The sequence below is a fragment of the Felis catus genome, chromosome B2 (genome assembly GCF_018350175.1).
Source record: "Felis catus isolate Fca126 chromosome B2, F.catus_Fca126_mat1.0, whole genome shotgun sequence".
In the NCBI taxonomy this organism is placed as follows: Eukaryota; Metazoa; Chordata; class Mammalia; order Carnivora; family Felidae; genus Felis; species Felis catus.
The window spans coordinates 21,043,131-21,056,525 of record NC_058372.1 but is presented as its reverse complement, the minus strand read 5'-3'; the positions used below and the strand labels follow the sequence as shown (position 1 = coordinate 21,056,525).

General features: G+C 45.3%; 1 protein-coding gene across 2 annotated transcripts in view; it reads left to right on the top strand.

The window, feature by feature from the left end:
* The first annotated feature begins 6,168 nt into the window (after window positions 1-6,168).
* DSP (desmoplakin) overlaps window positions 6,169-13,395 on the top strand; it is a 49,006-nt gene continuing 41,779 nt past the window's right edge. For both annotated transcript variants that reach the window (XM_006931468.5, XM_003985824.6), the window contains exon 1: window positions 6,169-6,612. In XM_006931468.5, the coding sequence (XP_006931530.1) occupies window positions 6,416-6,612 (197 nt within the window). In that variant the 5' untranslated portion in view covers window positions 6,169-6,415. The remainder of the gene's footprint in view (window positions 6,613-13,395) is intronic.

The window sequence follows — 13,395 nt, the reverse complement described above, 5'->3', positions numbered from 1 at the left end:
TTCTTTAAATTCCCTTATGTGGATATTTCTCTTTGCAGCAGGGAAACAATATACATGCAATAAATCCTTCCTGATGATAAAATGATAATGGTTGCAGGAACTTGCTATTTTGCCTACAAATGTCTCTAATTTTGAAAGATGGTCACTTCAGAGATTAGGTGACATTTCCTTTCCATTACACTCTACGCAAAGTTAGATGTCAGATCATCTATGGCTTTGTTTCCATCCTGATTTTACGTTGTTTGTATATGAATCTCTAATTTCACTTTTTCTAAATGATGAAAGCTGTATTAAAAAAAAAACAACTAGGGGTGCCTGGGTGGCTCAGTCAGCTGGCATCCGACTTCAGCTCAGGTCATGATCTCACAGTCAGTGAGTTTGAGTCCTGCACTGGCTGTCAGCACAGAGCCTGGAACCTGCTTCGGATTCTGTATCTCCCTCTCTCTCTGCGACTCCCCCGCTTGTGCTCTGTCTCTCTCTGTCTCTCAAAAATGAATAAACGTTAAGAAAAAAAAAACTAAAACTAAACAAAAATATGCACTGTGATTTAAAGACACCAGGAAAAACAATCACCTCACCTATGCTATAAGAACAGGACTAAAAATAATGAACATGTTTTTTTGGTGTGACTTCTGTAGAGCAGGCTGATTACTTTTACTGCATTTCCAGACATCCTATATGTCTAGTGTAGGAGGATAACAATCAACAGGATAGTTTGTTGGGTTTAAACTGGTAACAAATCACTGCTCAGAAATAATATGCTTTCATGTCTGATTGTACAGGAATTTTGACATAGTGGAAAGGGCATGAGGCCAGAAACAGACAGAATTCTAATATTTTATTTATTAAATAACTCAGGAAACTTTCTTAACCTCTCCAGGACTATTTTCTTTAATTAAAATGTGTGTTTTGGGGGCGCCTGGGTGGCTCAGTTGGTGAAGTGCCCAACTTCAGCTCAGGTCATGATTTCATGGTCTGTGAGTTCAAGCCCCACATCAGGCTCTGTGCTGACAGCTCAGAGCCTGGAGCCTGCTTTGGATTCTGTGTCTCCCTCCCCTGCTCACACTCTGTGTCTCTCCCTCAAAAAGAAACATTAAAAAACTAAAAACAAAAGAAAATAAAATGTGGATTTTAGTTTATATGGCGCTTTCGTTGGGGAAATCTTTCTGGGGCCAGAGCATCAGAAGGCATGGGGCAGGTCCCATGGGTGGACACTGGGTTCCACCAAGCTACGACTAGTCTGGCACTATCATGATCTATTTCGATTGCTGGCTGTTCTCATAGGGTTTCTTTTATAAAGAGAGTTCCAAGGCTCCAAAAGTTTTGAGAAGAATAGGTATAAAAGTTCTTTAAGGCAGCTTTTGTTTCAGAAATTCTCTATGGAACATAAATTTTGAATTCCTCCTGTAAAGGCTAAGTAGCTAGTCACAATTTTCTTCATGTGGCTATTAGCACATTGTATATTGATGTGACATTTGCTGATAACTGGCTTTACCAGCAATAATCTGCATCCTGGTTTTATATTTATAGAAGTCTGAGTAAGTGTTCCAGTCCCAACATGACAGATCGACGGTTCCTAACAATCATGGCAAGCTTAAAAAATTACTTTGAGAGCATATTGAAAAGGTTAACTTAATTGGCACGTGTATTATATTTATTGACTGTGTGGCTTACCTACTAAAAATTAATGTGAGTTATTGTTTAGGTTGGTGGGTCAGAAGTCACTTGGCCAAGGATAGGGTGGCCTCTAGGTGGTCCATAGCTGTGCTCACCATCATCCATACCCTTAACCTCAAGACGCCCTACCTTGCAACTTGGGCTCTTAATGAAAAAGAGGATCAGGCAGGACAGCATGGATGAATCCCCAGTATCCATGCTATCCAATTAGAGGCAGTCAAAAAACATACTCTGAAAACCTAAATGATAGGGGCACGTTGGTGGCTCAGTCTGTTAAGCGTCTGACTCTTGGTTTCGGCTCAGGTCATGATCTCATGGTTTCATGAGTTCGAGCCCCGTGTTGGGCTCTGTGCTGACAGTGAGGAGCCTGCTTGAGATTCTCTGTCTCCCCTTCTCTTTCTCCCTCCCCCACTCACGCTATCTCTGTCTTCTCAAAATAAATAAATAAACTTAAAAAAAAAGGATAGTACCATTTATTAGATATCACCTGTGCGAAAACCCAAACAAGTGGCATCAACAACAAAATCTTTTCACTACAGTGGCAGAAAATGGATTTGAGATGTTTCTCTCAGCTTTTAAAATTTTTAAAAAGTTAACCACCTTCTCCTGGTAAAAACGGAAAACCACTACAAACAGAAACACCTTCGTGTTCCTGAAGGACATTTGAACCAAGGATAATAAAAGTAGAATGGGGCTAATGTATATGTTTTGCCAACGTTTTCCTATTTCTGAAATGAAATTTATATGGTTTATCAAATTGCTTTCTGCAATGAGTAGTTTCAACTTGAAGAAGGAGAGATCAATCTTATTTTGGGGATATTGAGAACCCAGATTTAATTATTTGTGGAGGATTCTAATTTATTCATACAAATGGAAGGGTAAGAAAGAAAAGGCAAAGGCATATGCAATTACCAAGAATTAAATTATCTGCTATTTTAATAGGCATTTTACTGGCATTACAGTTCCAATCCTAGCTTCTGTGGTTCTCATTTGTTAAGATACTGTTCCCCTGGCAGGCAGAATAGCCATTTTAACTCATGGGTTGTAAATCTTCTCTGTGGCCAAGGGATATCATTTAACCAACATAGAGATATGAGAGTTCCCATAGGATTTTGAGCAAGTAAATGATCCCTCCTAATCTCATTGAAATCAAGGTGCTCTGTTTAGTTCCAAAAATATGCTCAAGATATGACTGATGCCTCTTACCTAACCACAAGGTCATCTCTAAGGGCAGCCTGAGAGAAAGTTACATGTCAGTGATCTGTCTCTAACAGTACAAGGGGAGGTATCTACAAGTGGCAGGGAAAAAAATAGCTGACCTTAGTCAGGTCAGCTCGTGAGGACTTTGCCAGATTTTGGATTGGGACCTTTTAGAACTTGGTGGTAAGAAACAAGCTAAACCTTCTCCTGTGCTCCCACAGTTCTATAAACATACCTTTGTAATAACGTATGTAACATATTGCAGTGATTTATTTTTCCTATTATAGATGTGATATCCCACAGAACAGGAGCCCTGCCTTATTCACCTTCATGTGATCAGTGCTGAGCTTATTGTGTAGCACATAGTAGATGCTTAATAATTGTTTTTAAAATGAATGAACGTTAAATGTCTCCCAAAGGGAGTTTTATTGATTCATGGGGGATTAAAGACAAAAACACTAAAGGTTAAAATTTCACAGCTAACAAAGAGCTTTTGGTTTCATGGGTGATACCTTAGCTTTATACAATATTTCTATTTTCAAGAATGTTCACATATTATAAAGTTGGCAGGGTATGTATTATTGTTTCCCTCCTGCATGTGAAGAAATTGAGCTGTTGCCCAAGTAAATTGTGGCACAAAGATCAGAACTATGGTCTTCTGATCCCCAACTTCACCGTGGAGCCTTCCATGAGATGAGCCAATTTGGACAACTAATGTGTGTACATCTGGATTCCATCTCTCATGCCAATCTTCTATTTCATCCTTTTCTCTTCCTTTATCATCCTTAGAGAAAGATAAATGGAAGCCATTGTCTTCCCAAACCTGGAATGTTTGGTTAGCTGGAAGCTATTTGCCTTCCTGGGAATACCTAAAGGAGTTCAGGAAGTCAGAAGATAGGCTGCGAAGTAATGGCAGCCAGAGGTGTGTAATTGGTGGATTGTACTTTTCACCTCTTCTCCTGTTTTGTAAACAGATTGAACAGGGCTGTGAGTCTGGGTGGCGTTGGGTCTATGTGTAGCCGGTGAGTTAGGTGGAGCTTTGGTCGTCACTGGGATGTGGTTCACAGATGTGTCTTGTTTTTAAGGAGAATTCCGTGCAATTGCATGACCTTCTTATTACACATTATTAGAATAAAGGAATCCCTGAATCTTTTTAATTCAAGTTTTACTGTATATTTAATGGCAGTGATTGTGCCTTATTCATCTTTGTATTTTCCAAAGTCTAACATTGGCCCTCCCATATAATAGGTTATATAATTATTTGCTGAACAAATGAGATGCATAGGGGCAAAGCATCCTGAAGCAAATTATGTGCATTATGCCGTGGCATCCCAAATGGCTTTTCTCCGCTCCAACCAATGGATATTATGAGCTATTTGTGCTGATACTAACATCCAGCCATTGAATATTCAATTTTCAGAGGAAATACCGTTCCTGCCTGTACATCAGTGTTCGTGTGATCATCTGAATTTAAACTTTATCACATTCACATTTACTAAAAAAAGTGGAAAGTGACACAGTGATGGAAAATACTGAGTGTGCTAACAGTGGTAAGCTTTTATCTCACTGTGCTTAAGCTGGTCAACTCAGCTCTGTGGTGGATTGCGAAGAAAAAGAACAGGGCAATTCATTTGTTAAAGATTTGTGCCTAGGGGCACTTGGGTGGCTCAGTCGGTTGGGCGACCCACAGACTTCAGTTCAGGTAGTGATCTCGCAGTTTGTGAGTTCCAGTCCCAAATCCGGCTCTGTGCTGACAGCTCAAAGCCTGGAGCCTGCTTCGGATTCTGTGTCTCCCTCTCTCTCTGCGCCTCCCCTACTCTCACTCGGTCTCTTTCTATCTCAAAAGTAAATAAACGTTAAGAAAAATTAAAAAAATGTTGCGCCTGAAAAGTGAGCTGTAATTAGGGGTGCTATAATATGGGAACTTATATATATATAACTAGGGGAACTACAATATGAGAAAACTCCCCGGCTGCCATCACAACTTACACATGTAGCTCCATTTTTGTTTTCAGTTCTAAACATTTCAGTATATTGTATAAGAAGTTAAGTTAACGGATGTTGCTAGGGAAGATGACAAATATTTATTATCAGGACCTTTAAATGGTGTTTATTAAAGAGTAATTTTACCAGTTTTCCAAATTATAAAAACAGCTCTTTGTGGATAGTGTGACTGAGCCTGTGTCTCAATCATGGTCACAGAGAACTGCAGTGTGGTTTGCACCTGGCCACTAACTGGGAGGGGCCCCGGAGTAAGTTGCTGGAATGTTCTGGCTCAGAGTTACTCGTCTGTACCAAGTGGATGATGTCTGTCCAGGGCTCTTCGCTGCTTTCATTTAGACTAAAGTCCCAGGAAGGCTTCCGCCACTGACTTGTGGCAAAAGTTGACTTTCGCAAGGGATGGGTCTTGAGAGAAGGTGCTCAGGGGCGCGAGATAAGCATTCCCAAGGCTCTTTCACAAAATCTGAAAAGTGAGTCTAAAGGTGGAAGTCCTTTGCAATTTCTTGTTCCAAATGACCATCAACAGGCAAAATAAAATAAACTACAACTTAGATTTCCCCATTACTTCGTACAAAGTGGGTAGTGTTTTCTTCTCTATCTTCATAGCAAGGAAATGCATTACTAATGGTGAAAACTTCTCCAGAAACTGATGGCTCCGTGTAAAAATCGTTTTACACGTCGGAAATCGAACTTCCAGACAATTTTTCTGGATTACTGGAATACAAAAATTCATAAAAACTCCCCAAACAAAAATCTCATCATCTAAGCATGCTCTTCTCAATTATGTTTCTATTCAAAGCTTGGCCGGCACGGTTTCAAGGGATTGGCAAAAGTAAATGTTTAATAAGTAACCGTGCAATCGAACAGCCCTCATTTTTCGGCTTACTTCCGCCCGGGGACCGAGGAAATCCTGAAAAGCAGGGGCCGCGCTTTCCCGGCGGTTGCAGCCGAAGCGCTGAGCGAGCGGCCCCCGCCAGCGCAAGTCCTCCCCTCGGTGGCCGCGCCCGGCGCTCGGGTCTCGGGGACCCCGCCCCTGCTCGCTTTCCTCGGGCCTCGGAGGCGCAGGGCGGAGCCGCGGGCCGGCGGGCACAGGTGGGGAGGGGCGTCCCGAGCGCGTCGGTGACACCCGCGGGGGGCGGGGAGGCGCGGCGGGCGCACCCCGCCCTGGGAAGAAACCGGCCAGGTGTGGCCTCGGTGCCGGGTGCCAGCGGGGAGGAGACTCGCGCCCCCACCGACCAACACCAACACCCAACCGCGACCCAGCTCCTCTGAGCCCTCGCCGCCCTCGGAGCCACAGCTCTTCCTCCCGCGCCTGGTCCCTGCCCGTCGTCGTCCCCGCGCCCGACCTCCGCCCGCCGCGCCGCGCTCGCAGCGGCCGGGACGGCCCTAGTGGCGAGGAGCGTCCCCGCGACCCTTCTGCGCCCCCCCCCCCCAGTTCCCGGCTTGGGGCCTCTCTTTTGAACCCCTCCACCTTCTCCGAGCCGGCCCGCCCTCGCTTATGCCTCGGCGCTGAGCGGCTCTCTGAGTGCTCGCCAACATGAGCTGCAACGGAGGCTCCCACCCGCGGATCAACACGTTGGGTCGCATGACCCGCGCCGAGTCCGGCCCGGACCTGCGCTACGAGGTGACCTGCGGTGGCGGCGGGGGTGGCGGCGGCGGCGGCGGCGGGGGCACCAGCAGGATGTACTACTCCCGGCGCTGCACGGTCACCGACCAGAACTCGGACGGCTACTGGTGGGTACCCGCCGGCGGGCAAGAACCGGGAGCCTGGGACCGGGGGGGGGGGGCCTCCGTACTCTCCTTGCCGAACCCCAGCATGTTAGGAAAGGGAGGCACCGAGCCCTCCCTCCTCTGACCGACGAGAAAAGCCAGGTCCAGAAAAAGGAAAGCCGTTTTGCTCGAGTTCATGAAAGCATTGCTTGTTCGCGCCGGGGCAGAGCCAGGTGTCCTGCCGCCCTGTGCGCTGCGCACACCCGGGTGGGTGTGTGTGCGAGCGGGGAGCGGAGCGGCTCCTTCCCTGCAAACGGGTTCTCGGTCCCGCCCTTCTCCCTTCCTGCCAGCCGGGGCTGGAGGCTGGCCAGCGAGGCGTGCAGGAGGACGCCGCAGGCCGGCCGGGCCGTGGGGGTCTCTGCCTCCTGGATTGCCCCCTGCGCCGCCGGGTCCGGCTGGCATCCCTTTTGTCCCCGCTGGCAGGTGGGAGGTCGGGCGGGCGGGGCTGCAACGACAAAACCCAATCTCTCCAACTGTAACCAAAAGTAGAATAGTAAAGCAGCGGGGGCTCCGGCTAGCCAGGGTCAGGCTCCTCGGGCTCCAGTGGCTTACTCCAAATTCCTGGTCACCCCGAGACCACCCCAGCTCGGGCGCCAGGGCTGCTGCGCCAACCAAGGGCTTTTGTGTAGAGGCCGTGCGTCCGGCCGCGCGGGGTCTGGTCCCCAGAAGGCCCCGCCTGGACCTCCCCTGCTACCCAATGGAGCTTCCCAGCAGGGACAGCGGGCCGACCCCAGGTCCCAGTTCACCCGGGACGCTCCGGTCGCCCTGGCCCCGCTGCGCCGCAGCCCCAGCCGGCGAGCGTACCTGTGACCCCGCGCCTGCGCCCTTTGTCTCCTCCTTTTAAAACTCGGAGGAACGACCTCGGTGTATTGCTAGCAGAGTGCGGGCGCAGGGTTGGCTTTTGGAGCCGGCGAGCGGAAGCGGGGACCTGTGGCGCGGAGGGCGCCGCTTCTCACAGCGCGAGCCCGCGACGCTGGGAGCCTGTCCCGGTCAGGGGGCCCAGTCGGGGGCCCTGCGGGATGGGGGCAGGGTCTTCTCAGAAACATCGCGGAAACTGATCGCGGGGGTCATTTGGGAGGGTGGGGGAAGATCATGAGGCTGCATTGACTCGGTCCCTAGAGCTGGACTTGGGATGCCCACGGCAGCCGTGAGAATTCCGCAGTCCGCGCCCTCCCCCCGCTCCCCGCAAGCCCTTCCCCAGTAGGGCTTTTGGGAAACAGGCCGGCGTTCCAGAAGATTATTTACCCTGCCTTGTGGCCTTAGGCTGGGGAGGAGCAACCTGAATACACTCCAGGGGGTTTTTGTTTTACCAGCAGTTTTGAAGGCAGGACCAGTCGAGTTGCGACCTGTTTTCTGCTTCGATTTATTTATGTATTTATTTTCCCCGAGCATCTTGACATTTTATTTTCTCTTTTTAGAGTTAGCGAAGACTTGTCTTAGCCTTGGCGCTCTTGTTTTCTGAACAAAATGCGCCTGGGGATTTCCAGGAAAAATGTGCCAAGTAGTAGGGAGAATGGGGAGAAATTTTTACTAGTTATCACTTTGATTTTTAACCTTGTTTTAAAAGTTGGCCAAGCATTGAAATCCGAAACTCCACTTTTCCTTCTCAGTCTGCCTCTATTTGGGAAGGACGTTCTTTTCATCTACCCATTTAAATCCAAGTCAGAATTTTGCAAGGATTCTTGAGCAGCAGTGCTTTCTGGCATTTTACGAACCAAGTGTTTTATTTTCATTTTATATTTTTAAAAAATATGAACCTGTTAATCTAGAGTCCTTATATTTTAAATTGACAATAAACATTACTGTTAATTGACCATTTCACTCCCTTGGCTCCTTGTAGAAGTAAATTTGTAATGAATTACTATATTGGTTAACAAACTGCATAAAGATACATGATTTATAAGGATTCTTCATGGAAACACTACATTTTGAGGGGGCTCAATGTTTTCTCATAGCATTATTTTCCAACCTAAACGCTGTTTATAAACACGTCAGGTTTTAAGTCTCTCTGAGAAGGGGAAACAGACTGGAGTTTAGAATTACTTACTTTTGGGGAGGGGTGTTTTTCTGCACTTTGAGGTCGATCTGCTAGGGCAGCGGGGTGTCTTGCTTGGAGGCCTGAGTCATTGTGGGGCCATTCTTTCCTGATTCAGTAATGGAGATTCTCCCAGCCTGGCCCCCCAGCCAGTGGCGCCGCTAACCCTTGCTGGATTCAAGAATTAGCACACGAAAAAATTGCCTGCAACTGCTGACTTCTGCATTTAAAAAAATAATGGCGACTGACTTAAGAGACTTGAGGCTTTCACGCACACAGTTTAGTGTGGTCCTTTTTTTTAATGGTTTTGTGCCCAGGGATTTGTTGTCCCCTGGCACGTACTTTCTAGAAGTAGGATGCCATGTATGACCCTGACTGCCCTCTGCCAAATGAATAAGGATTAAGAATTTAATAAGTGCTTTCTGACCAAAAGTTTTTCTAAATGAAGGTTTTTTGTTTTTAAAGCACCAAAACCTGTATGAAACTACTGGTTGAATTTAAACTTGTTTCTTTAAAACACTGCCACTTTATTGGCAGAATTAGGTTGCTGATTTTTTAAACAATCTGTGTTTGTATTTAACCTTCCCCTAAATAAACTAATTTGAGTGTGTAAGGAGCCTCAATCTTATTTTTCCTTTTTTTTTTTTTCAACGTTTATTTATTTTTGGAACAGAGAGAAACAGAGCATGAACGGGGGAGGGACAGAGAGAGAGGGAGACACAGAATCGGAAACAGGCTCCAGGCTCTGAGCCATCAGCCCAGAGCCTGACGCGGGGCTCGAACTCACGGACCGTGAGATCGTGACCTGGCTGAAGTCGGACGCTTAACCGACTGCGCCACCCAGGCGCCCCTTATTTTTCTTTTTAAAATGACTTTAAAACACCGTCCTGTGTCTGTGCTTTGCATTGATAACACTTGTCAGTTCTTAAGACAGTATTTTATTTCATTTGTGGTTCTCCTTCTTCAGTGCCCACCCACCTTTTGTGTTTTCTTTATTTTAGGCTGAATGGAATCACAACTACTTTAACTTTTTTTTGCTCTACTTGATAAAGTTTGGTAAATGTTATGTGCTTGATGATGTAAGAGATATATTTTTGAAAATTTAAACTGTGGATTTTCTTATAGGATGTTACATTAATATCGCTTTCAATGAAAGCCAATTTACTGTCGCCTTGTTCCTACAGTTAAAAGAAATGATAAATCTGTAGTGAAATTTGGTAGCAAAATTCAGTTTGGTAGACAAAGCCCTACAGTTAGATCTCTCACTGATCAAAGTGTGGATATTGTAGGAGGATTAAAAGCCAAATATAGTCATTAAGCTTCAGAACTATGTGGTTATAAAGTTAATGCTTACTTCTCCCCAGAACTCGTGATTTCCAAACCAAAATACATGTGATCTATATTTTAATATTTGATATATATTTTAAAGTTTGTTTTAAACTAAGTGTCTTCCTTAGCAGGAGATAAACAGGTCCATTTGCATTGAATTTTAGAACTGGAGAGAGGGCCGAGGTGTACAAAGTTTCACTCTTCCACTTTAGAGAGAAGTCGATAAGACTTGCCCTAAATCCCAGAGTCCGCTCATGGCTAAGTTGGCATGAGAACCCAAGGCAGATTCTCACCTTTGCCCTCCTGTCATTCTGTGCCTTTAGACCATGTGTACCTTGGGTATTAGACTGGACAGCCCTGTACTTAAACAATGAAAGAGTCTCAATTCCAGTCATTCATTCATTCATTCATTCATTCAGTGAATACTGAACATCTGCTGTGTATTAGGTGTCAAGGAGTGTCAAAGGTGAAAATACAAAGACTTCTTTTTTTTTATTTTTTTTAAATTTATTTTTGACAGAGAGACAGAGCATGAGTGGGGGAGGGGCAGAGAGAGAGAGGGAGACACAGAATCCGAAGCAGGCTCCAGGCCCCGAGCTGTCAACACAGAGCCCGATGCCAGGTTCCAACTCACGGACTTCGAGATCATGACCTGAGCCAAAGTCGGATGCTCAACTGACTGAGCCACCCAGGCACCCCCAAAGACTTCTTAAAAGGAACATAGCTTTTTAAAGAAAAATAAGTACTATAATACAAAAGGATAGTAAAAGGTGTAAATGACCGAGAGGCTCATACTGTACTGGAGGTACTAGTGAGATTTTATAAAGAAAATTGTGCTGAATAAGATGTTGAACAGTTTCAGCTGATAAAGATGGGTGGGCAGAGAGAGCATTCCAGGGGAAGGAAAGTCTGGGAGGTGAAAAAGCAGCAGGTCTGCTTTTTGAGCAAGTGGGAAGCAGTAAGACTCAGAAGGGTAGGTTGTGGCCAGAGCCTGGGAGACGTTGACTCCGTGGTGGGGAATGTGGATACAATGTAGAGGGGAGCCACGGCAGGTTTTCTTCGAAGCCAGTGATGGTCTCCTGCGTTGAAGGAACAGGGACATAAGACTATCCTCGCGAGCTGTAGCACTGTTTCTGTGGTAGCAGTGAGCAGGGTGGAGAGGTGATGAAAGCCTGACTGAGGGTGGGGGCCTGGCCGCAGGATAGGAAAGTAGATGGAGTGGAGTGGCAGCTTCAGCTGAGAACTGGATGTGAGAGGCCGGGGAGAGCCTGAGAAAACAGGCCTGGAGTCGGGTGACTCACAGAATGGATCTTCTAAATATTTTTCTGGGAAGCGATTGCAAAGTACGATTCAGTTTAGCTCAATCTATGGCTGATGACACTTCCATGGTTATTATCTTTGAGTAAGTTACATATTTTATAAAAGTATCAGATGAGTGGTTAATAATAGCTACCATCACCTGGCAAATACCTACAGTGTGCCAGGTGTATCATGTATGTTTTCTTAAGCCTCCTGACAAACTTCCCATTTCACAGATACAAAACCGAGTTAAAGTAGTTAATGATTTGGCCTGCGTCACACAACTGGTTAGTGGTTGAGCTGCACTTGAATCCAGTATACTACAATGGATCAAGAAAAGATCAAATCCTGGTTATTAGAATTCATCTTTTGGGGGCGCCTGTGTGGCTCAGTCGGTTGAGCTTCCGACTTCGGCTCAGGTCATGATCTCACGGTCTGTGAGTTCGAGCCCCACATCGGGCTCTGTACTCACAGCTCAGAGCCTGGAGCCTGCTTCAGATTCTGTGTCTCCCTCTGTCTCTCTCTTTCTCAAAAATAAATAAACATGAAAAAAAAAAAAGAATTCATCTTTTGTCCTGGTAAACTCTTCTACCTAAACCGAGTGTTTGCTTCTTTTTAACCTGTTGCACTCCTGTGAAATATTTATTTCATAACCAATGTATTCTTTTGTTAATACTCCAGTAGGGTTTCCATCGGCCAAGGAAAAAACACAGCATGATGCTGTATTAAGCCAACTCATGTTGGTCAGACCTACAAAGCAGCTTTCAACAGCAGTTAATTTTTTTCTCTAAATATGGGCATAATTTCATTGTTGTTCAGGTGATTGAAATGTCTTGGGGAAGAAAAAAAACTGCTGATGCCCCTGATGCCTCAGTGCTGACTGCTTAGGGTGGAGCAAAGGAGGGCTTGGGTGTGACCTGGGGAGTCTAACTCAACCCTCAGCCAACCTGTCTTTCCAGATGAGGAGGTTCTAGAAGGAGTGCTTCAGTCTGGAGGCCCAGGTGCTTAGGGCACTGCCCCACCCTTTGCTTTTCTTTCTCCCTCCTGCACTTGGTGGGAAATGGTCAGGTGTGGTTCTGATGTTGAAGGCACCGCCCCACAGACCCTAAGACTCAGCGAGCCTCTCTTTGAGGCAACATCCTGTAAAATGTTAGTGCCGCCCAGCAATTTACATCTTACCACCAACAGCTTGGAATGGTCGGGTCCAGAACCTGCAAGGACCTCATGGATGTGAAATCTACATTTCGTGAAAATGATGATGCTTTTGCAAATAGGTCTAAGTTCTTGCTTGGAATTACATTTTTAAAAAACATTTTATTTACTTTTGAAAGTTTATTTATTTATTTTTTTAGTAATATCTGCCCCCAACGTGGAGCTCAGACTCGGGATCCCAATGTCAAGAGTCGCATGCTTTTCCAACTGAGCCAGCGAGGTGCCCCTGCAACTAAATTTTTTACATGCAAACATAACATCCCTGACTTCATCTGGCACCTGAAAAAAATTAAAAAGGAGCTGACTTCTTGATGGATAAGCAGATAACCTGTCAATGATTTTTTTTTTAGGCTTCAGAATGAATGTAAGTTTTCTCATAGGGGAATAATTTAAAATAGAAATCCTTATTGTGGTATTGAGTTTGTAAGGACCAAATATTCATAAGTCATTTCTGCTTCATGAAGGATAAGAGGACATCTTTTTCTAAATTTTCTCATCTCTTTAGGAAATTTCTTTCACGTTGTTAAAATGTATCACTTTCTTTGAATCCTCTCAAGGTGTTATTTTCACATCTTTTTTTTTAATGTTTATTTATTTATTTTGAGAGAGACAGAGAGCAAGGGAGGGGCAGAGAGAGAGAATTTCAAGCATGCCCTGCCATGTCAGTGTAGAGCCCCACATGGGGTTCGATCCCACGAATTGTGAGATCATGACCCGAGCCGAAATCAAGAGTCAGATGCTTCACCTACTGAGCCACCCAGGTGCCCCTTTTAGGTCTTGTAATAACCTCTGAAATGCCTCATATTTACTGCCTAATCCATTTCTTCTTTTTCTTTCTTTCTTTCTTTCTTTCTTTCTTTCTTTCTTTCTTT